We start from the raw sequence: 21,737 nt of genomic DNA on the forward strand, positions 1-21,737 counted from the left end.
GGTCAGGAGTTCGAAACCAGCCTGAGCAAGAGCGAGACCCCGTCTCTACTATAAATAGAAAGAAATTAATTGGCCAACTAATATATATAGAAAAAAAATTAGCTGGGCATGGTGGTGCATGCCTGTAGTCCCAGCTACTCGGGAGGCTGAGGCAGGAGGATGGCTTGAGCCCAGGAGTTTGAGGTTGCTGTGAGCTAGGCTGATGCTACGGCACTCACTCTAGCCTGTGCAACAAAGCGAGACTCTGTCTCAAAAAAAAAAAAAAAAAATTCAAAATAAAGTCTTTACAAAAGATCTAAATGGAACTTCCATTTGCAAATTTGTTCAAGTCTCAGGATCACAAACCTGCTATTGCCAACTATGAACTTCATAGTTATTCTAGATAAATGACACATATTTTCCTTTCTTTGAAAGATGAAAACAAAATGGTCACATAAGTTTTCAATTATAAATAACCTGTGAATTTGTTAACAATTGTGCTTAACTGTCTCTTAATAACATGTTTTGTCTTTAAATCTTACTCGCCTAGGTATGAGATGTATTATTATTTTTTTTTTCAAACAGAGTCTTGCTCTGTCCCCTTGGTTACAGTGTACTGGCATCATATAGCTCACTGCAACCTCAAATTCCTGGAGCTCAAGCAATCCTCCTGCCTTAGCCTCCTGAACAATGGGGACTACAGTCACACATAACTACGCCCAGCTAGTTTTTCTTTTGGGGGAGACGAGGTCTCTTGCTCAGATTGGTGTTGAACTCCTGGCCTCAAGTGATCCTCCTGCCTCAGCCTCCCAGAGTGCTAGGATTATAGGCATGAGCCATGGCACCCGGCCGACATGTATTACTTTTAAAAAGAAAACAAAAACAAAAAAACCAGATCCTGTGGAAGAAAGACTGTTTAATAAATGGTATTGAGACAAATAGCTATGTTTGGAATAAAAATAAAATTAGATCCTTAAATTTTGTACCATATAGAAAAATACATATATTACTGATGGATCCAAGAGTAAAAAATAAAAATGCAAATACTCAAAATTCTACATATAATTTTAGAGAGTTCACAGATGCTCTAAAGCCCATCCATGGATCCCAGATTGTTATCTATAAGAGGAATTGTTAATCATAACTTTTATTAAAATAAAATCTCAATGCCAAATACTAAATATATTTTCAAGATTAAGTCACATGCAACAAATGAAGATGAACACATTAACTCATTGTTATAACTTTATAAAATCTCCAAACTGGAACTAGAAACAGAGGCATGTCAATTACAAATGGATAATGACTTAAAAAAAATACACCAATTTAAATAAGTTTGAGTGCATATTGTACAAGTGTATCCATGTCTGTTAGCCTTTCAGAAATATAAAATCAGCTAAATCTGTAGTACTTAAAATTCAACATGTGCAATGTTATTCTCAAACTTGATTAAAATAATAAATACAAGTTATGTTTAATATGAGTAACTGGCAACATACTCAAACATCTAAACATATAATAGGAATTCTATATTAAAATGCAATACTTTTCACCTGCATTAATCTCATACACAATGGAAAAATACTTGTAGATAATTAGCATTAAGAATGCAAATATATTTTTACTGTGGGAGAAAAATTATAGTAATAAGGTTAGAAATCATATATTTATATAATCTACAATGAAGCTGTAGATAGTCTACATAATGATATTCTATCTTAAAATGAAAACAATTCAATATTTAAGTTTACAACAAATTTACTCAAGGCAAAATATGTTTATTACAGAACAGGATCTTAAAGTAAGCAAGGCAACATTAGATCAACCATTTTAGATTATTTTTAATGAAGTATAGCTTTAAAATTATAATAAAGATGAACATAAATTCTAACATGCTCTTCTCTTCTTATAAATGGGATGATGTAGAAAAGCAAAGCTTCAATGTATAGGGGTTGGAACCATCTGTAAAAATTAAAAAAACAAAGTTAATAGTTTACTTCATCAAACTTTCAAGATCACCTTGAATTAACAGAGTAAATTATTTCACCTTTTAATACCAGTAGAAACAGGAATATAAAGAAAGAAAAATTCTATGTAAGGTAAGGGGAAGAGAAAAAAAGACTAAGTTGAACTTAGAATAAAGCAACTAATAAAAAAAAGGTAACGAGAAGAATATTTTTTTTTTCTTTATTTCTTCAGTGATACTAACAGTGGTATAAGAATATTTTTTTTTTGAGACAGGATCTCTCTCTTTTGCCCAGACTAGAGTGTAGTGGCATCATAATAACTCACTGCAACCTCAAATTCTTGGGCTCAAGTGATCCTCCTGCCTTAGCCTCCCAAAGAGCTAGGATTATAGGCGTGAGCCACCATGCCTGAGCAGATTATTTTTATTCACATTTACTAAAAGGTAAGCTCCATGAATGCAAGGACTTTGCTCATTGTTACAATGCCGTTGTTCTAAACATTATCTAGCAAATAGAAGGCACTCAATATTTTTCTAGTCATTAATCATTAAAGATAAATAGTATCAGAATTATGGATATATTCATCAGCAAAGCTTGTTTTGGAGAAATTATCATCAATGTTAACGCTCTACAAAAAGCCAATTAAAACAGCTTGGAAAGGGGGACAAAACTAGAATGTACATGAAGATATGATCCCAAAAGGTTCCGGGGAATCTAGTATTAAAAAATTTCTGATCATCAATTAGGCATATAAATTCTAAAACCACTCAAAAAAATTGGATATAAGTCACAAAAACATTTCCATTTTATAAATTCTTGTTTTCTTTAATTTTTCAGATCAAGAAGAAAAAACTCTTCATCAATTGCTTATATAAGAAATCAGCCGGGCGCGGTGGCTCACGCCTGTAATCCTAGCTCTCTGGGAGGCCCAGGCGGGCGGATTGCTCAAGGTCAGGAGTTCAAAACCAGCCTGAGAAAGAGCGAGACCCCGTCTCTACTATAAACAGAAAGAAATTAATTGGCCAACTGATATATATATATATATAAAATTAGCCGGGCATGGTGGCACATGCCTGTAGTCCCAGCTACTCGGGAGGCTGAGGCAGTAGGATCGCTTGAGCCCAGGAGGTTGCTGTGAGCTAGGCTGACGCCATGGCACTCAATCTAGCCTGGATGACAAAGCGAGACTCTGTCTCAAAAAAAAAAGAAATCAAAGCAAAGAAACAATTCTGGTATCTTAATGTTACAGGTTCCTTAAAAAAAAAAAAACCTCCTAGAAGAGAAAAAGCATATGCATAAACAAGTATATGCAATACACTGCAGAGGATAAAAAGATAAACAATTGTCCCCATCTCCAAGGAGTTTACATCTATACAACTATTAAATATATCTCATATGACTTTAAAGCCTTTTAAAACTTTCTATCAAAAATCAAGCCTGACTCACTACTTAAAATTTCCTTTTGTGACTAAAAGTAAAATGAGAGGAGGTGCTTCTTTTATTTTTAACCTTTTATTAAGGAATTTTCAAACACACACAAAAATGTAGATTAATTTAATGAATCCCCACATACCTATCACCTAGCTTCAATAATTGTAAACATCTGACAATCTTATTTCATTTAACTATTCTCTATATGCATTGCTGAGAGAGCTAGAATATTTTAAAGCAAATTTAAGACTTGTTATTCCACCCATAAATCCTTCATTGTATATTTTTCTTTTTTCCTAACCAACATTCATCACCACACTCAATGAAATTAATATTTTCCCCCTATTTAAAAGTTTTAAAGATGTATATATACACCCTAGGGAAGAAAAAAAGATGAAACAACAAAAGTTGGAAGTTGCAGAAAGCTTTAACTTTTCATTTTGTACCTTTACTACCTGAGTTTTCTAACCATACATGTGTATTGTTTTCCTCTAAAATGACCAACCGCGATTGTGGAAGCCAGCCTCCACAATGGCTACAGTGATCCCCACCTCCTAATATTCACACCCATGTATAGTCCCCTCCTATAACGTACCATGCTTAGTCTGTGAGACCAAAAGAACACAATGTAAGTGATAAGTTACTTCCAGTATTAGGTTATAAAAAAATTATTGCTTTTTTCTCTCTAATTACTCACTCTCAGCTATTATGAAAAGGCTAACATGACTTGACTGAGCCCGTAAACAAGAAGACATGAGTGAGCATAGAAGTGGATTTTCCAGCCTCAGGTAAGCCTTATGATGATGAATGCAGACCTACACAATAGTTTGATTGCAACCTCAAGAAAGACCCTAGCGAGAACTACCCAGCTGACCCTCAGAAACGGTAAAATAATAAACGAAGGCCGGGCGCAATGGCTCACATATGTAATTCTAGCACTCTGGCAGGCCGAGGCGGGTGGATCGCTCGAGGTTAGGAGTTCGAAACCAGCCTGAGCAAGAGCGAGACCCCGTCTCTACTAAAAATAGAAAGAAATGAATTGACCAACTAAAAATATATATATACAAAAAATTAGCCGGGCATGGTGGGACATGCCTGTAGTCCCATGCCTGTAGACCCTCCACTCAGGAGGCTGAGGCAGGAGGATCACTTGAGCCCAGAAGTTTGAGGTTGCTGTGAGCTAGGCTGATGCCACGGCACTCACTCTAGCCTGGGCAACAAAGTGAGACTCTGTCTCAAAATAAATAAATAAATAAATAAATAAATAAATAAATGTTTGCTGGTTTTTTTCCCCCAGAGTATTGCTATATGAAATGCTTGCTGTTTTAAGATGCTAAATTTTGTGGTAATTTGTTACACAGCAATAGATAGCTAATACAGGGATCAATATGCCTTTTTTTTCTTCGTAATTCTCTGTATTTAAAAAATCTAGTATGTGTTATCTTAAAATTATTGTCAATGTTTCTAAAGGTAACTCCCACTGAATATTATAACAAAAATAAAGCATTTTACTTACTTGGGACTCTTATCTGGTAGTGATTAAGTGCCGTCAGAGCTTCTACTGCATCAGTTTTGCATTCCCATTCTAATAGCCCAGAAAGTGTTTTGGCAGAAGCTAAAACAAAACAAATAAACACAAACTGAGTAGTTATTTGCTTGTCATCAACTTAACCAGAAAACTTTAAAAGAGGAACTGTTCACTTACGTTTTGCATCAAATACTTTGTATTTGATGAATGTAAGAACTTCATGGTCATTACACAACTGCCAAAGAAAGGTGAAAACTTTCATTAAAAATATGGCCAAAATAAAACTCTCACTTTTTTTGGTAGACAGTAAACTTTATGGCAGCATTTAAGTTTTGAGTCTAATATGAATTAATTACATCAAATGTTTTTAGATTAATATCAAGCTACATGAGAAAATCAATTAAAAATAGTAAAATTCTATAAACTAGGTAAATCACTTAGTGCTGTATAATAAAACCACAAGTTTGTTAACTAAAATACAGTCTCAGAATTGACCAGGATTTACCTAGTATCTAAGGTAGTGTTGCGTTCCAGAAAAATCACTTCTTTTATGAAGCTTTTTTAAAGTTCTTACTTAGCATTTCCTAAGTTAAGGAAAAAGGCAGGGTTACGTGAAATTTTGTTATGGGTAAGATTTAAGGACATGGTAAAATAACTTTCTGAATACAAGAGTAAGGATTATCTCATTCTAATTCCAACTATCTCCTAGCACTCTGGGAGGCTGAGGCCGGTGGATCGCTCAAGGTCAAGAGTTCAAAACCAGCTTGAGCAAGAGCAAGACCCCGTTCTCCACTAAACTTAGAAATTGACTGGCCAACTAAAAATATATAGAAAAAATTAGCCGGGCATGGTGGTGCATGCCTGTAGTCCCAGCTACTCGGGGGGCAAAGGCAGAAGGATTGCCTGAGCCCAGGAGTTTGAGGTTGCTGTGAACTAGGTTGATGCCATGGCACTCTAGCCTGGGCAACAGAGTGAGACTCTGTCTCAAAAATAAATAAATAAATAAATAATAATAATAATAAATAATTCCAACTCTCAAAAGGAATGAACCACAAACCAGTGAAAACCAATGAAGAATGGAGGCCATAAAAGTATAAGTACCAAATAAATAACAAAGAATAGTATCAAAAGCAAAAAACAGAGCAAGACTACTTCAAAGTGAGGCTGAAGTATATTTAAAATAGGAAATGGTAACATTCTATACACATTTGTATCTCGGTGCATACCTTTGTGAAGGTCTCTTCTGTGACACACAATGGAACATTATAATAATGCAGCACACATGAAGGTGGCTGGATTATATTCTTAGATGCTTGGCCAGCACTTGTAAAGCGATTATTTTTGCTCATTGCAAAATCTTTGTAGCTACTTGTACCATCCTCCAGCTCAAATATTTGACTTGGAACAACTGAATGTTGTTTAGACACACTGAAGATTGGAAAGTAAAAACATATAGAACACACTTTGTTAGATAAAAAGCAGCAAATAGTCTCAAAATGCTAACATATTTTGCTTCCATGAATCTTAACAACAACAAAAAAGGCATATGTAGCTTTTTAAATACAGGATTTAGTTTGAGTTATAATCAATCACTCTTATAGTTTAGGCATCAATTAGAAAGAAAACCTACTGAATATATTCTCAGAAAACTTTAACTTAAAAACTTGCCAATTTTAACGATGTTTTATGATTATAAAACTTAAAACAAGATATAGCTAAGCAAAATCTAAATTATATGACCCTAAAGCTTATCTAAAATGACAATACTACAGCTGCTAGTTTCAGATGTACCCTGTTACATTAAAATATTCTGCTGTTGAAATTAATGTCTCTAATAAAAAGGACAATTTTTAAATATTTTTAAAATTTATTACTTAAGATAATTACCAAACATTAAGTCTTTTCCCAAATAATTTGACATTATTAAGGTGTGTGACAGCTCTTTCTACTGCATATTCATCCCCCATTTCTACCAGTGCTGTACCAGGAATGGTCTTCATAAATTTTACCTGTAAATACAAAATTCCAAAAAGATCACCATTTAATTCCCTTTTACAATAACAGAATATTTAGAAGACAGTATGATTTATGTGGTTAAAGTCAGAAGATCACCTAGAATCTTAACTATATTCTGCCATGTTATGAGACACTCTTAACTCTCATCAAAATTCAGTAAAATTAAAAAGACTATAATTCTATACAATAGCATACTGAAGAATAGCACAGGCTTATCCTGGTTCTGTTGTTATTAATTCTGTGACGGGGGCAGGGGGACAATTTACTTAACTTTTCTGCATTGTACCTATAAAATGCAGATAATGACAACACCTGGCAGGACTCAATATTTATTCATTCAAAAAACATTTATTAATTGTCTAATATGTGTTGATGAGCATTGAGCTAGGTACTGGGGATTCAATGGCGAACATAATAGACATTGTCTTTTTAAACCTTATATTCTGGTAGGTAGGTCAGAAATTTTAAAGTAAACAAATAATAATTACAAACTATGAAGAGTTATGTTAAGGCAATAAACAAGATGCTATATAAGAAATAATACAGGACATGGTGGCTCACACCTATAATCTCAGCACTTTGAGAGGCCAAGGCAGGAAGATCATTTGAGGCCAGGAGTTTGAGACCAGCCTGGGCAACAAAGCAAGACCCCATTCTCTGCCAAAATACAAAACAAATAACAACAACAAAAAAAAGAAATAATACAAAATGGCCATGAGATAGCATGGTCAGTAGGAAGGCTTGTGCAATATAGGAGAAGTTTAAAAAAATAAGCAATACTTCCTGAGTTTTCATGACACGCTAGGCAGAGACCATACTTATCTTCTTGTACTATTCCAATTTTAGTATATAATGCTGTAAAGGGCTAGGCATGGTGGCTCATGCCTGTAATCCTAGAACTCTGGAAGGCCAAGGCAGGAGGATCACTTGAGGGCAGGAGTTCCAGACCAGCCTCATCAAGAGTGAGACCCTGTCTCCACTAAAAATAGAAAAATTAGCTGGCCAATTAAAAATAGAAACAAAAAATTAGCCAGGCCTGGTGACGAACGCCTGTAGTCCCAGCTACTTGGGAGGCTGAGGCATGAGGATCATTTGGAGTTTGAGGTTGCCATGAGCTAGGTTGACACCATCGCACTCTAACCTGGGCAAAGGAGTGAGACTGTGTCTCAAAAAATAAATAAATAAAATAATAATAATAATAATGCTGTTAAAGGTTAGACAAGATAAAGTATGATAATCATTCAGCATAGTGCCTAGCCCTTGGAAAGTCCTTAAGTATCTATTTACAGTAGTTCCTCATCTGCAAGGGATATGTTCCAAGACCTCCAGTGGATGCGTGAAACCACAGATATGTATGCCATATGTATGCCATATTTTTTTCCCTATACATACATACCTATAACAAAATTTAATTGATAAATTAGGCACAGTAAGAGATTAACTAATAATAAAATAGAACAATTACAACAATATACTGTAATAAAACTTATGTGACATGCTTTCTCTCAAAATATCTTATTATACTATACTCAACTATTTAACCTATTCAATTACCTCAGTATTAACCACAGGTAATTGAAACCATGGATAAGGGAAGAGTACTGTACAATTAATATACATGACACCTAGAATGTACTTCCTTCTTATCTACTAACCTCAAAGGAATACTGAGAACATATTTACATGACAAATGCAAGATGGCATTTATCTCCATCACTTCAACTATCAATTTAAATGGGATATACTACACTTGTACTTGAACAAAACTCACAGAGAAGGATTTTTCAGATTTGAAATCACTTGTTTCCTTCTGAGCAAAATTCCTCTCCCTAGATTTAATCAATAGCAGTCTACAAATCTAACAATGACTAAATAGTATGTTAAATATGTAGTAAATCTCCAAAAGAAAGTCAGGAAAAACTAAGCATATATAAATCTTTAAAAGATTATGATTGATTTGAGTTTAATGTATCATAACATTTAAAATGGTTTTTTTAAAATTTCATTTTATTTTATTTTTGAGACAGAGTGTTGCTCTGTCGCCCAGACTAGAGTGCCGTGGCATCAGCCTAGCTCACAGCAACCTCAAACTTCTGAGCTCAAGAGATCCTCCTGCCTCAGCCTCCCAAGTAGCTGGGACTACAGGCATTCACCACCATGCCCGGCTAATTTTTTGTATATATTAGTTGGCCAATTAATTTCTTTCTATTTATAGTGGAGACAGGGTCTCGCTCTTGCTCAGGCTGGTTTCGAACCCCTGACCTCGAGCAATCCGGCCGCCTCGGCCTCCCAGAGAGCTAGGATTACAGGCATGAGCCACCGCGCCCGGCCCATTTTTTTTTTTGAGACAGAGTCTCACTCTGTTTCCCAGGCTAGAGTGCCATGGCGTCAGCCTAGCTCACAGCAACCTCAAACTCCTAGGCTCAAACAATCCTTCTGCCTCAGCCTTCCAAGTAACTACTGGGACTACAGGTATGTGCCACCATGCCCGGGTAATTTTTTTCTATATATTTTTAGTTGGCCAATTAATTTCTTTCTATTTTTAGTAGAGACAGGGTCTCGCTCTTGCTCAGGCTGGTTTTGAACTCCTGACTTTGAGCGATCCTCCTGCCTCAGCCTCCCAGAGTGCTAGGATTATAGGCATGAGCCACCACGCCCGGATGTGAGATATGTTTATGTATACCTATCTCCATGAAAGCAACTGCTCTTTCAAATTTTACAGTTCAATATGTTAAATGCTAGAATCTCTTTGAGATGATCATCAAAATACAGGTTTTATGCCTGTAATGTTCTAGTAGTTAATTAAACTATTGCTTTAGATTTCTTTTTATATTGTTTTTTTAAAAAATACTTTCAATACCAACAATCTAAACTTATTATATATCAACAAAAACAAGTTCTAGCATTTCTATATAATGGATTTTTACCTTATGTGGGTTACTACTGAAAGAACTTGGATGTTCCTGGTACAAGTAGAAGATACTTATATATTTGCAGCCTTTTCAGAATTACTACCAGATATTCTAGCAAAAGAAGCTAATATAAAATGAAACTTACCTTTTCAATATTCCCATATAAGCAGAATAGGTTGAAGACTCTTGAACAATTCATTTTTAGTTGATGTAATCCACTAACCATTACAACCGAACCAGAGGGATTTCCTCCATGCATGTAAGAGGAAGAAGCCTGTGGTAATGGATACGCAACAAGCTCAGGTGTATCTCGAGAGCCCATTCTGTAACGACTTGGTAAAGGCAATAATGGACCATGGGATCCTATAAAAATGATCAAAATAAATAAAACGCATATACATAGTTCTGTTATAAATACTTCAGTAGATATACTTCACGACATAAAAAATAAACTCTTAACATTAGCTAATTTGATGTCCAAAGAAAACTCCAATGTATGGATATTTAAACATAACATATGGGAAAGTAATAAAACCTATATTTATTTGTACCAGATCCAAGATATACTGACCTGTACCTGCATATACAGGTTGTCAGCTTTTATTTTTAAAAAACAGTAGTTTAACGTATAAAATTAGACTATAGTGGGGGGAGGGGCAGGGAAATCAATATAAAACTTTGGGCCACTATATACAAATTTAAAAATTAAACCTCCTGCCAGTATCTCTGAGGAGTAATATATTAAAATATACTTGAAATCGGGGAAGCTACCTCTATACAGATATAACAAAAAGAGTATCTTTAGTTCCATTGGAAAGTTATATACTTGAATATATTTAACTATAATGTACTTTCAGGTTGGTATTTTATTCCTCTAATTCTAATTTAGCAAGTTAAAACCCTAGGTTTAGTTAATACTTCATCTAAACACAAGTGTCTTATTACTCCACAATCTCCACTATTTGAAACAGTATCAAGAATCCAGAAGGAAATAATGCCTGAGTAAGGAAACACACACAAATCTACATCTCTTACACTGAGATTCCTTCTCAAGAATCAAACTGCTAACTTTACAGTGCTTTTAAACAACTTTATCTGATTTTTCCATCCACAACAGATTAGAAGTAATAAGAAAAATAAAGCTAGAGTGTGGAATGGAAAGGAATGAGAGTGTGGAGAAACTGATACTAAAAGTAAGCATAAGGCACATTTTATAGCAACAAGAAGAGAGGAAGAACTCAGAAGCAACAAGCAACTAAGATGTAGCTATCTATATAGCTTAGAAACACAAACCCTACACCTCTTAGGTACTCTTGAGCTAATGATTACAGCATAGTCCAGAGTGCATGCAAAGATCCTGCTGATGTGCAAAAAATCCAATCAAAAACCCAAGTCCTTTCCTCATTTCTTAAGAAGTAAAGAGTATATAATGCCACTTTCATTTTTATGTACTACTAAGGGACATCTGTCTACCAAGTGAGTTACTAAGAACTACTAAATTTTGTTAATCATAACATGCTATTAGAGCTTATGGTGGACTTCAATTTTCAGTATTCTAAATAAAGCTGCCATTCATAACAGCAACAATACCACTTAGTATACAAGAACACAGTGTCAACTTCTGCAATTTTGGGGAGGAATACTTTATCAATGTACCATCATCAGTTGCCTCAGATTGGTCATGGTTTTCAACTGCTCATCTGACAACTGGCACTTTGCCAAAATAATCAATATAGCTCATTATAAGTGTGTTGTAATCATACGTATTTTAGCCTCTAATTTAGACTATTATATAAATACCAAAGTTCAAATATCAATCACTCTTATCTCTACTGCAAAAGTACACGAATATTATATTGCCTCCCCACCACTACCATTTGCTTGTACACAGTAATGACACTTCATTATACCTAAATTTTCTTTTTCATAGGCAGTGGGAAAAGTATGGTATATGGGCAGTGGAAACTTTCACTTTGCTTACAATGGCTAAGGTCCAAGATCACTACCCTGCGTAACAACCAAAATCAATGCAAGAGAATAACTGATGTTCGTAATTATCATTTTAAGCTATCAGGATTAAATTATGTTATCTACACTATTCAAATTACCTATATTGTGTAAGATAAGAAAAATTAGAAGTCTTTTAAAAGCTTCTGTACTAAATAGATAATATAAAAAGCTCAGGTGCTTAAAAAAATTTATGTTTCATGTATTTAAAAAGTTCACGTATGTGAGAAAATGCTACATAAATGGTATTATTAACATTTTCAAGGCATTTCCTATCTTTCAAACTTTAACATCTTTAGTTCAAGAATCATAGCCAAAGATGCTAGCAATTAATATACAAACTTTTCTTAGGCTTGCAGCCAATCTATATTCATTTTTGCCACTGTTCAAATGTGAGAGCTTCTACCAGATCATCTCACAGGGCTAGGCTTCCCAAATTTAAAAGATTTAAAGATTTTCTCTAGATTTGTAGTTTAAAAAGAAAAAAAGAAATTTGTAGTTTAAAGAACTGATGATTAGCACAGATTTTAAACTGCTATAATAAACCAATGAATAAATTAATTTCATAGAATCTATGGGTCCTGAATCATAATTAACCTTTTCTATCCCCTCTTTCTTATAGAACATCACATAGGAAAAGCCACCCATGTGACCTCAAATGCAAATAAATCTGTTTTGCTGTACTGCTGATCTGAAGGGATACAGCTATGATTTGTGATATTCAGAAAAAGGTTCAATACCACACCACCAGCACACAACCCCATCTTCTTTGCTTTTTTCACCATTTCCTCATCTTATTTCTCTTCTCCACATCTCTTTTTATTCATTCTCTCTCCTCCTACATCTCATTCTGCTTTCTTCCCTAGGAAAGTAGAACAAATTAACCTAAGAGATAAATATCTTAATGTACCATAGCTCAGAATCCCTACACAATCCCACTATAACTACCAAATAATTTCATAATAGGCTTTTTAAAAATAAAAGGTTCTTGTAGGGTGGATAATTTTTATTTATACAATTTTTCAGTATATTTTATAAAGGAAGACAAACCTAAACTAAGAAAATGCTCTGTTTTAACACTTCTACAGTAGAGCTCTTGTCCTTCATTTATTCTTCCACAGATTTTTCCAGCCTCCTTTGGCAAAACATTTAACCAGTTTTTAACCTTCAGCTGACTGCCATGACATACTTAACACTACAACTATATGACAAACTTGTAACTAGAAAATTTTTTGTAACCCTCCATTATGCGAAGCATAACAGGCTCCCTGTTTTTTTTTACTGCCCATACAACCATATTTAATATTTAATTGGTCACAAAAACTAAGAAAAATGATCAAAGCACACACTCACTAAAACGACTGTAATAAGAGTTTCATTATATATATACCACACATTGTTTTCACATAACATAGAGATTGCTTTAATATTTTCTGCCATATAGACTACTGTGGATCCTTCAACAAATATATATACATGCGTACACACAGGTAATAAATTCCTGGAGTTCAAAAGAAAGACACTGGAGAATAAGCTAAAACCCACAGCTAATAATGGTCATTAAAGTAAACACACTGGCAGTCTGAAAACATTTAGGACAACAGGAAACACTGGGGGGGCTTCTCAATGATAAATCACAAATGCACACCATAGCAATTTCTATTTTCTGCCACTTTCTAATAATTTTGCATTTCAACTTTAAAGTACAGAATAGGTGGGATTAATAAGTACCACTACAAACTAAAAAATATTTTAAACAATTTATAACCAGTTCAAGTCTTATCAACAGCACTTCTACACCCAACATCTACCTACAAGACATCTACTTACAATAACAAGAGTCTGAAACCTAACTTTTTCCTGGGAAGACTGTTATTCTAGGTTTCATAATCTTGACATAGCAAACAGCAAACGCTGAAAAGTTTTAAAAGGGGAATTAAATATGAACAAATTTAACTAAAGCCCAAATGCCAACTGCAGAACTAAAAGAGGAGTCTGACCAGAAGCACATTTCCTTTTTGACAAATACTCCACTCTTTCTGACTTTATTACTCAAATTTCCTCTTCGCTCATAATCGCTGGAATGACAGAAAATACACTTACTGAGCAATAATACTTCTTTCTGGTCCTCTTACAGGCCAGTGCCCATTACAGATCAAAACCAAAACAAAATATAGTGGCAAAAAAGTTTTCAATCCCCAACCAATAGCTCTCATTTACCTCAGGAATTATTTGATTTATCAATATCCTAAGAAAACAAGGGATTTTGGACAACTCCTTGGGAGTACGTTATAAGGGACTGATCCTATAAACCAAATCAGGTGAGCAGGAAAAATACAGAGACAAGAAATGTGCAATTCTTCATCAGAAATGCAAGAATTCTAATAGTTCATCTATACTACCTTCCTTCTGCCTTGACAAACTTACCATAGCCATCATGTCTAAACGAAGAAGGGTGTTCTCCCAAAATGGCTTGTCTCTGGCGACCCTTTCCTCTATCTGACACAAAAGTAGAAACATTGTTTTAACAATTTTGACCCAAGTACTTAACAGAGTTCTCACATGGGAAACACCCATTCAAAACATCCATTTACAATTCATAAAAGAAATAAGATTCCTGGTTAACTTTAAACATCCATTCATATCCAATTTAAATACAAACACCAAAGTTTAAAAAAATAATTCTATCTAACAAATTCCACTTAACTTGAAAATATCTTTTTGGCAAATGCCAAATACAATCACACTTTCAAATTTAAGGGAAGGATGGATACTTTTCAGAAAGTGAATGTACACAATGCTAGAGTTTGACACTGTACAGAAGTTCTTACCAATACATGTCTTTAAAACAAGCTTTAAGTGCAGTACTTTTGAAAGACAGTACCTGAATCATACTATTAGCTTCAACAGCAACACATTTTCAAAGTAGGCTTCTTTCAAGAAGTTTCAGCATAAGCCAACAACAACCTGTATTACATGGTTTCACAATCAGTAAACACAGAGTATTTTATATGTATATATACATATTTATAAACACCTACTGACTTGAGAACTGAAAATTTGCACATCACTGGCCCATATTATATCATGGATAGGTCATTGCCTATAGACCTTAACACCAGGCAGGACTATGAGCAACCCCCAAAGTTTAAATATGCCAAGATAAAACTAACCAAGGGGGCTACATTATTGGATGAGAATACTACAATACTCTAAAGGATAATTTTTATTCTAGCTACATTTTCAGGGAAGGCATGCCAATTTTCCCCAAATCTAATTTGAGATACCAATTAAAAAATTATCTGTAGGTTTCTAAAATAGCACTTCTTGTGTTGGTTAGTAAAATTTTTAAATCATTATACAACACTTTTATAAAGTTTCCTGATCAAATCATAAGGCCCAATAAATTTTTTAAAATACATATCTTAAGACTGGTCATTCTGATCTTTGAAAATTCAGAGGCTTTCCATATATCCTTAGTCACCTAAACAAATCAGGTTTATGGGAGATGAGAAATACTTTAATATTCACTTCAGTCTAGAAGTATAGTTTTAATTACCTATTCCAAGTTATCACAGCATTGAAAAAGACTAGGAGATCATCTAGTTCAACTTGTATTCAACATAAAGATTGTCTTTACATCATCCCTACCAACTGGGGTCAACAGCCTCTGCTTACCCCAAACCAGTAAAAAGGTAAGTACTACCTTCCCTTACATGTTCAGATAGTCCTAAACTGTGAAAAACTTAATTTTTGTACTATATAAATATTGATCCTCTACCCATATTCTACCCTAAGGCCTCACGAACTATTATGACCCTCTTCCCATTTCCCCAAAGTCATTTCTTCTCCAGTCTAAACATTCAGTTCCTTCTATAGCATGGCTTTCAGCATCTCTCATCACTTAAGTCTCACTCCTCTTGAACCAAGCCAGTCTGCTATTCCATTACGTTAATGTTCCCCTGCTTAAGCATATATGCCAAACACTAAACACAATTTCTTAACTGGCCTATGAATCTTAAAACCAAAACCACCATAATGTCTTCATGACTCAGTTTTATTAATACAGTTAATAGTGTGCCAAAAAGGAAAGAGAACTGGGTTGGGAATCAGATGATTCCAACTTAACCACTAATTGACTGTATAGTCACAGAAAGTCACAATCTTCATTCATAACAAGGAAGAGTCAAGAGTAGTTGATCTCAAGGTATCTTTCAGCTAAACATTCTCATTATTAATAATTCACTACCTAATATAATGTCATATAAAACAGAAGTTGAACAGAAAAGTCAAACACTGAACATATCACTTTCTAAACAGTAGTTTGTGAGCTTTCATAGATTCAAATGACATCTGATGGAAGCTATGGACCTTCTCCTCAAAAAGATGTACATATACACAAGTTTTGCTTAACATTTCTGGAGGGGTTTCCTGGAGTCCAGGCTAAGGATTCTTTGTACTAAAATGTAATTAGGGCTGAAAAGGACTTTTAAAAATAAAGTTAAGCTTTTAAAAGAGCTCTTTTGCAGGGGCAGAGGGGTAGAAAAAGTTATATAAAGGACTTTATTTAGGGATAACAACTAAATAATTTCAATATCTATCAACTTGAGTGTATGCTAAGATCACTACAGAAACAAAACATAAACGGCTATAATCTTGCCAGACAAATATCTATCTGTAAAGAATTAGAAAAGAATTTTTTCCTTGAAAGCATAAACAACTAAAATTCTATTTTATTTCCTTTAATTATATTTCACTATTTAAATATCTACCTTACACATTTCTGAATTTATCTAACAAGAATTATATGAAAAACTAACTTAAGCTGGCTTTGTGTTAATTTCAGACCCTTTAAAAGAATAGATGTAAACACTGTTAAAAATAAGAAGCATATATATAGGATAAGCATTTTAAGAAGGCAATAAGAAAAATGTAACCAAAACTATTTCAAATGAGAAAAAAAAAAAAAACTTGAGTGTTCAAAACTTGACTGTAAATTGACAGAAGTGAGAGATTTCTCATCAACCACTTGCCCTGTTGTTTGAGTGCTAAGGGATTGTTTTCTAATACTGTAATTCGACTGCATTAGCCTAGGCCAAGCAGATTTCTGTAAGTGGTAAAAATGGCGGGGCAAAACTGCATTACAAAACAAACCTATCTGCAACCTCATGCATAAGGCAAGATGATTTCCTGGGAACTGAAACAAGTCAATCATCCAAAAGTCCTAAATATTTGAACATGCAAAGGACCATCCCATTGTCTTTTACTTTTCTTTTGCTAGAGTACATGCACTATAGAGTACCTGCTGCCCAAGATATTTTGGATGCCATAAAATTTTTTTCTAGTTACTGAGTTTTCCAGGCATACTCATGTTGAGTTTTTCCAACCCGTGGTTCAAACACTGATATTGTAGTTGAGATGTAGCCAATACTGCAGCCCCCTTGTTTTTACAAGATCCACATTTTAATTTGTATATTCCAGAATTGCCACACAGTTAGTTGAACAATTTTATCAGTCAAGTCTATGCTCATGAAATCTAGCATTTATAGGTTATAGGTAAAAATGCATCTCAAATGAAATGCTTTTATTTTGTCAGATTTATCAAGTTTAAATATATTTTACCTTGGACAGACATGATACTTTAACCTACATTTGAAATGTCAAAACTTCTAGTTACAGAAATTAACATAAGTGATAACCTTAAATTGTTACAAAAAGTGACAACTTATAAACAGCCACTTTACAAAAATCAAACCACACAGAAAAACATGTTACATATAATGCACCTTTTCATTATCTTAGAATTTCTGTTCAATGTCCACAATTGAGGAAAAAAAACAAAAAAGTAAACATAAGTGCAGCAAGTGTGCACCTTTCTAATCCTTTAATTTCTAATTATCTGTGTGGACTGGTTGATAAATTGGCCCTGATTTTTTTGCCAATTAACAATTTGAATCTAAGCTACAAACAGTTACAGTAAAGGGCATTAAGATATACAACATTGTAGATAAAGTCTAGTTTCCGTTAGGGAAAAATTTAAAATTCTACAACTGAAACCTTAAGGGAAATCAGACCAATACACACATACAACTTGAATAAATGGGCACAGTCTATCATGGTGTTCATCCCATGCAAGTCTGAAGTACTGTTAAGTGTCCTCCTTTAAAAACTTGGGGTGATGGTGCATGCAGTATGCAGTCAAGGTGAATTGCAAGTCTGAGTTTTTCAGAGGGCTTTTTGCTGATGCCGATGTTGTGCATGATGAAGTGTAGAGTCAGCCTGCTGTAGTCCTCTATCCTTCTTAATGCCTCGTCCAGCTTGGGGGAAAAGTCCTTTCCATAGAGAAGCAGTGTGCAAGTTTGCAGTTTGTAAGGAATATTCTGAATCAGTTTCCTCTCCTCCAAAGAGAGAGAGCTGCTTGGAGAAATGCAAGTCCTTGAACTGCGGGCGTGCCTGTATGTGTGGGTTCCTTGTTGAACTAAATATAAATAGCTCAGCACATATCAGTAGGGGGCACTAACGTTCAAGGTTATTTTCCAGCATTACATGGCCTTTTGCAAGAAAAGCATTCACCAACAAGGTTTTTATTTGAATTAACTAGCTCATCTCAGGAAGAGGAATCTAACCGCATTTAAAAATTTGTCAGCAGATGTAAGTACTTTCTAAAATGCATAAAATACCTACCTCGTCTTCCCAAATATGGTTTAGTGTAGTCCCAACTGTCATTGTCATTCCTAATAACATTTAGACGAGTTGGCTGTTAAAATTGAAAATAAAATAAGTTCAAATAGTATATCCAAAGCATAAATATTCTTTGGTAAAGTGTTGAAAAAAATATTTACCCTTGCATATTCAATTTTTAGTGTGCAACATCCAGCATATATATCTGCTCCATTGAGTGCTGCTTTAGCCTTCTGGGCACAAAGAACTGATTCAAACATAAGCACTATTAAGGAAATTAGGTTTAAGTTATCTGATACTTAATCATTATTCACTTTCAAAGAAAAGAACTTAAAATAATCAGAAGTAACTCTTTTACTTCCAGAAATGTGTTATCAAATAAAATTTCTAGATGAATTTTAGTAGGAGAATTTACTTTTAAGATCAAGGGTACCAAAGAAAATATAATACAACCAAACTATCTACATTAATCCTTCTAAGTCATCAGAAGTACTTTATAAATTGCAGGTAGGGGAGTGTGGTCCCACTCCCTAACAAAGGACCTTGCAACCCTCAAAGAAAAACCATTTTACTTAAAAGTAAGAACACTGCAAAGAATCAAAATAATATAAAACAAATATATGATATTTTTATATATTTCTGAGAAGGCAGAAATTTTATTAATTTTTTTAAAAAGTTACTTAAATCTATAATTTTTTGAAAAATATCAAATCACATAAGTACATAAGGTAAAAAACCAAAAAACAAAAACACCTTGCTAGAAGTAAGCACTGTTAAAACATTTGCTATATATCGCCATCTTTTTTCATGTATGCACATGCATATATAGATTAGGGATTTTTCTTTATTTTTATTATTTTTTTAAATGGGCTTATACTATATATACTATTTTGCAACTTGCTCTTTTTACCTCCCATATAACAAATTTAACATAAAGAACTTCTTACATAAATCATGACCATTTAGAAGGTTCAATAAAGAAAGGTAAGAAAGATTCTACTGACTCTAAAGTTTTGGCTGTCTACTTTAAGGAAAGAGACAGAAAAGTTCATTTGCAATAAATTCTAAAAAGGTACAAGTGTACATATAATCAAATAGTGTTATTTTACACTGTAAGATGAAGCACTGGACTGTTTTATGGTAGCAGGTAGCAAGTTATTCTTTTTTTTTTTTTTTTCCTAAAACAGAGTCTCACTCTGTCACCCAGCCTGAAGTGCAGTGGCACAATCATAGCTCATTGCAACCTTGAACAACTGAGTTCAAGCAATCCTCCTGCCTCAACCTCCTGAGTAGCTGGGACTACAGGCATATGCCACCACACCTGGCTAATTTGTTTTATTTTTTGCAGAAACGGCGTCTCACTATATTGCCCAGGCTGGTCTTAAACTCCTCTCATCAAGCAAATATCAAGTTATTCTTATCATAAATAGTAAAATTCTCTACAGGTAGTGCAGTTTGATATTTTCAATCTAAGCCAAATACATTTTTGTAGGAGGAGAAAGTAAACACTATTTCTCTAGAAATGCTTAAGCAGGAAAAAATAGATGTATACGAATTTACACATCATACATATCAATAACAAAATTTACAATAAAGGATATTCAACCATTGCTTGTATCCCATTTCTCTTGAATATAACAATACGTTGCACTTTTCCAACAGGGTTGCATACAGTATATAAAACATCCTATGAAGAAACAAACATGATTTCTTCATATTTTACATTTAGAAAAATACTTCATTTTATTTTACCTATAAAACAACTGTCAAGATGTCACTTCTATTAATTACCAATAAAAGTAATTTTTAAGATTGTTATACTTTAAATATATACTCACTTTAGAGAAGTTCCAATGAAACATTTGAAAAGCACTGTTACCTATTTTATCTCCTGAATGAATACTCAATTTTTACTTTAACAGGTAACTAAAATATCTCCTGACAATATATAGTTAATAAATCATAATTATAATCGATTAATTTTTTCAAACGTGTCTCTGAAATGTTTAATATTATAATCACTTGAATTATAATAATAAATATTTGGGGGAGCATTAAAACAACTCTAGTATTCATTTCACAAGGGACAATAGCTACAGAGAAAAGATACAAGGAAGATCATACAATATTTGATGTCACCAAACAAGTTAACTGAGTCATCTAAAAGACAATCTAAATACCCACTGAGGAATAATTATTCAACTATCAAGAAATTTCTTGAGCACCTATAATTACACAGATGTATTGTTAGGCACTAGGAATATAACAAAAACAAATCAAATTACCTATACTAGTTATATTCTTTTTCCCAAAACACTAAATATTATAAATATATTAATACTATCTATTAATAAGTTTATAACCATTACAAAAATAAAATCAAAATGCATAATTAAATCTAAAGAATATCTTATGCTGTGCTTTAAGTTTATGTCCCAATATCATATGCCCATACTAGAAATTACCAATCAAAGCTTTCCTTACTCTGATATTCTCCCATTCATTACAAAAATCAAGTCTTTGTCACTAGTTTATTATGAAACAGCATATGATCAAAAAGTAGAAAACTCAACTGGTTTAAGACATGAATACTTTTTTAAAATACTAAAATCACTTTTTTAATGATTATTATTTTTCTTTTTTTGAGACAGTCTTACTAGAGTGCCGTGGTGTCAGCCTAGCTCACAGTAACCTCAAACTCCTGGGCTCAAGCGATCCTCCTGCCTCAGCCTCCCCAGTAGTTGGGACTACAGGCATACGCCACCATGCCCAGCTAATTTTTTCTATATGTATTTTTAGCTGTCCAGCTAATTTTTCTATTTTTAGTAAAAACAGAGTCTCATTCCTGCTCAGGCTGGTCTCCAACTCCTGAGCTCAAACAATCCACCCGGCTCGGCTTTCCAGAGTGCTTAATATCACTTTTTAAAAGAGTGAAGAAGCAGAGAATTTCAAGTAAATCAAAGACATGTTTTTTTAATATGCTATCTCAGAATAGCTTATAATAATATGTGTATCTTACTGTACTATGGGAGTCTATCATTATCTAGTAGATGCTCTTATACATACATATGCTGGCATATGAGTAACAGAGATTTCTTGAACCATTTCCAACAAGTCTGTGTATAACCCCTTATTGTTAGAAACAGAATTGACACTGATGGCAAAGAATAAAATTTTTAATTTGCTGATTTAATTAAGAAAACCATGATTCTGATC

The 21,737-nt window shown here is 33.8% G+C and overlaps 1 protein-coding gene and 1 non-coding gene across 6 annotated transcripts in view; both read right to left on the reverse strand.

Moving 5' to 3' along the window:
- Positions 1-561: 561 nt before the first annotated feature.
- Positions 562-21,737, reverse strand: part of HNRNPLL (heterogeneous nuclear ribonucleoprotein L like) — a 35,561-nt gene continuing 14,385 nt past the window's right edge. For 3 of the 5 annotated variants that reach the window (XM_012788468.2, XM_012788467.2, XM_012788470.3), the window contains 10 exons: positions 20,123-20,208; positions 18,683-18,779; positions 18,525-18,597; positions 14,268-14,339; positions 9,979-10,196; positions 6,793-6,914; positions 6,132-6,333; positions 5,083-5,140; positions 4,894-4,992; positions 562-1,941 (listed from right to left, as the gene is read on the reverse strand). In XM_012788468.2, the coding sequence (XP_012643922.1) occupies positions 1,886-1,941; positions 4,894-4,992; positions 5,083-5,140; positions 6,132-6,333; positions 6,793-6,914; positions 9,979-10,196; positions 14,268-14,339; positions 18,525-18,597; positions 18,683-18,779; positions 20,123-20,208 (1,083 nt within the window). In that variant the 3' untranslated portion in view covers positions 562-1,885. The remainder of the gene's footprint in view (positions 1,942-4,893; positions 4,993-5,082; positions 5,141-6,131; positions 6,334-6,792; positions 6,915-9,978; positions 10,197-14,267; positions 14,340-18,524; positions 18,598-18,682; positions 18,780-20,122; positions 20,209-21,737) is intronic. The other 2 variants (XM_012788471.2, XM_012788469.2) reach the window with 1 other exon arrangement.
- LOC142870334 (U6 spliceosomal RNA) lies at positions 7,687-7,788 on the reverse strand. The gene has a single exon (XR_012918748.1). It is a non-coding gene; the product is annotated as a U6 spliceosomal RNA (small nuclear RNA).

Source organism: Microcebus murinus, chromosome 3, assembly GCF_040939455.1.
Source record: "Microcebus murinus isolate Inina chromosome 3, M.murinus_Inina_mat1.0, whole genome shotgun sequence".
Taxonomy (NCBI): domain Eukaryota; kingdom Metazoa; phylum Chordata; class Mammalia; order Primates; family Cheirogaleidae; genus Microcebus; species Microcebus murinus.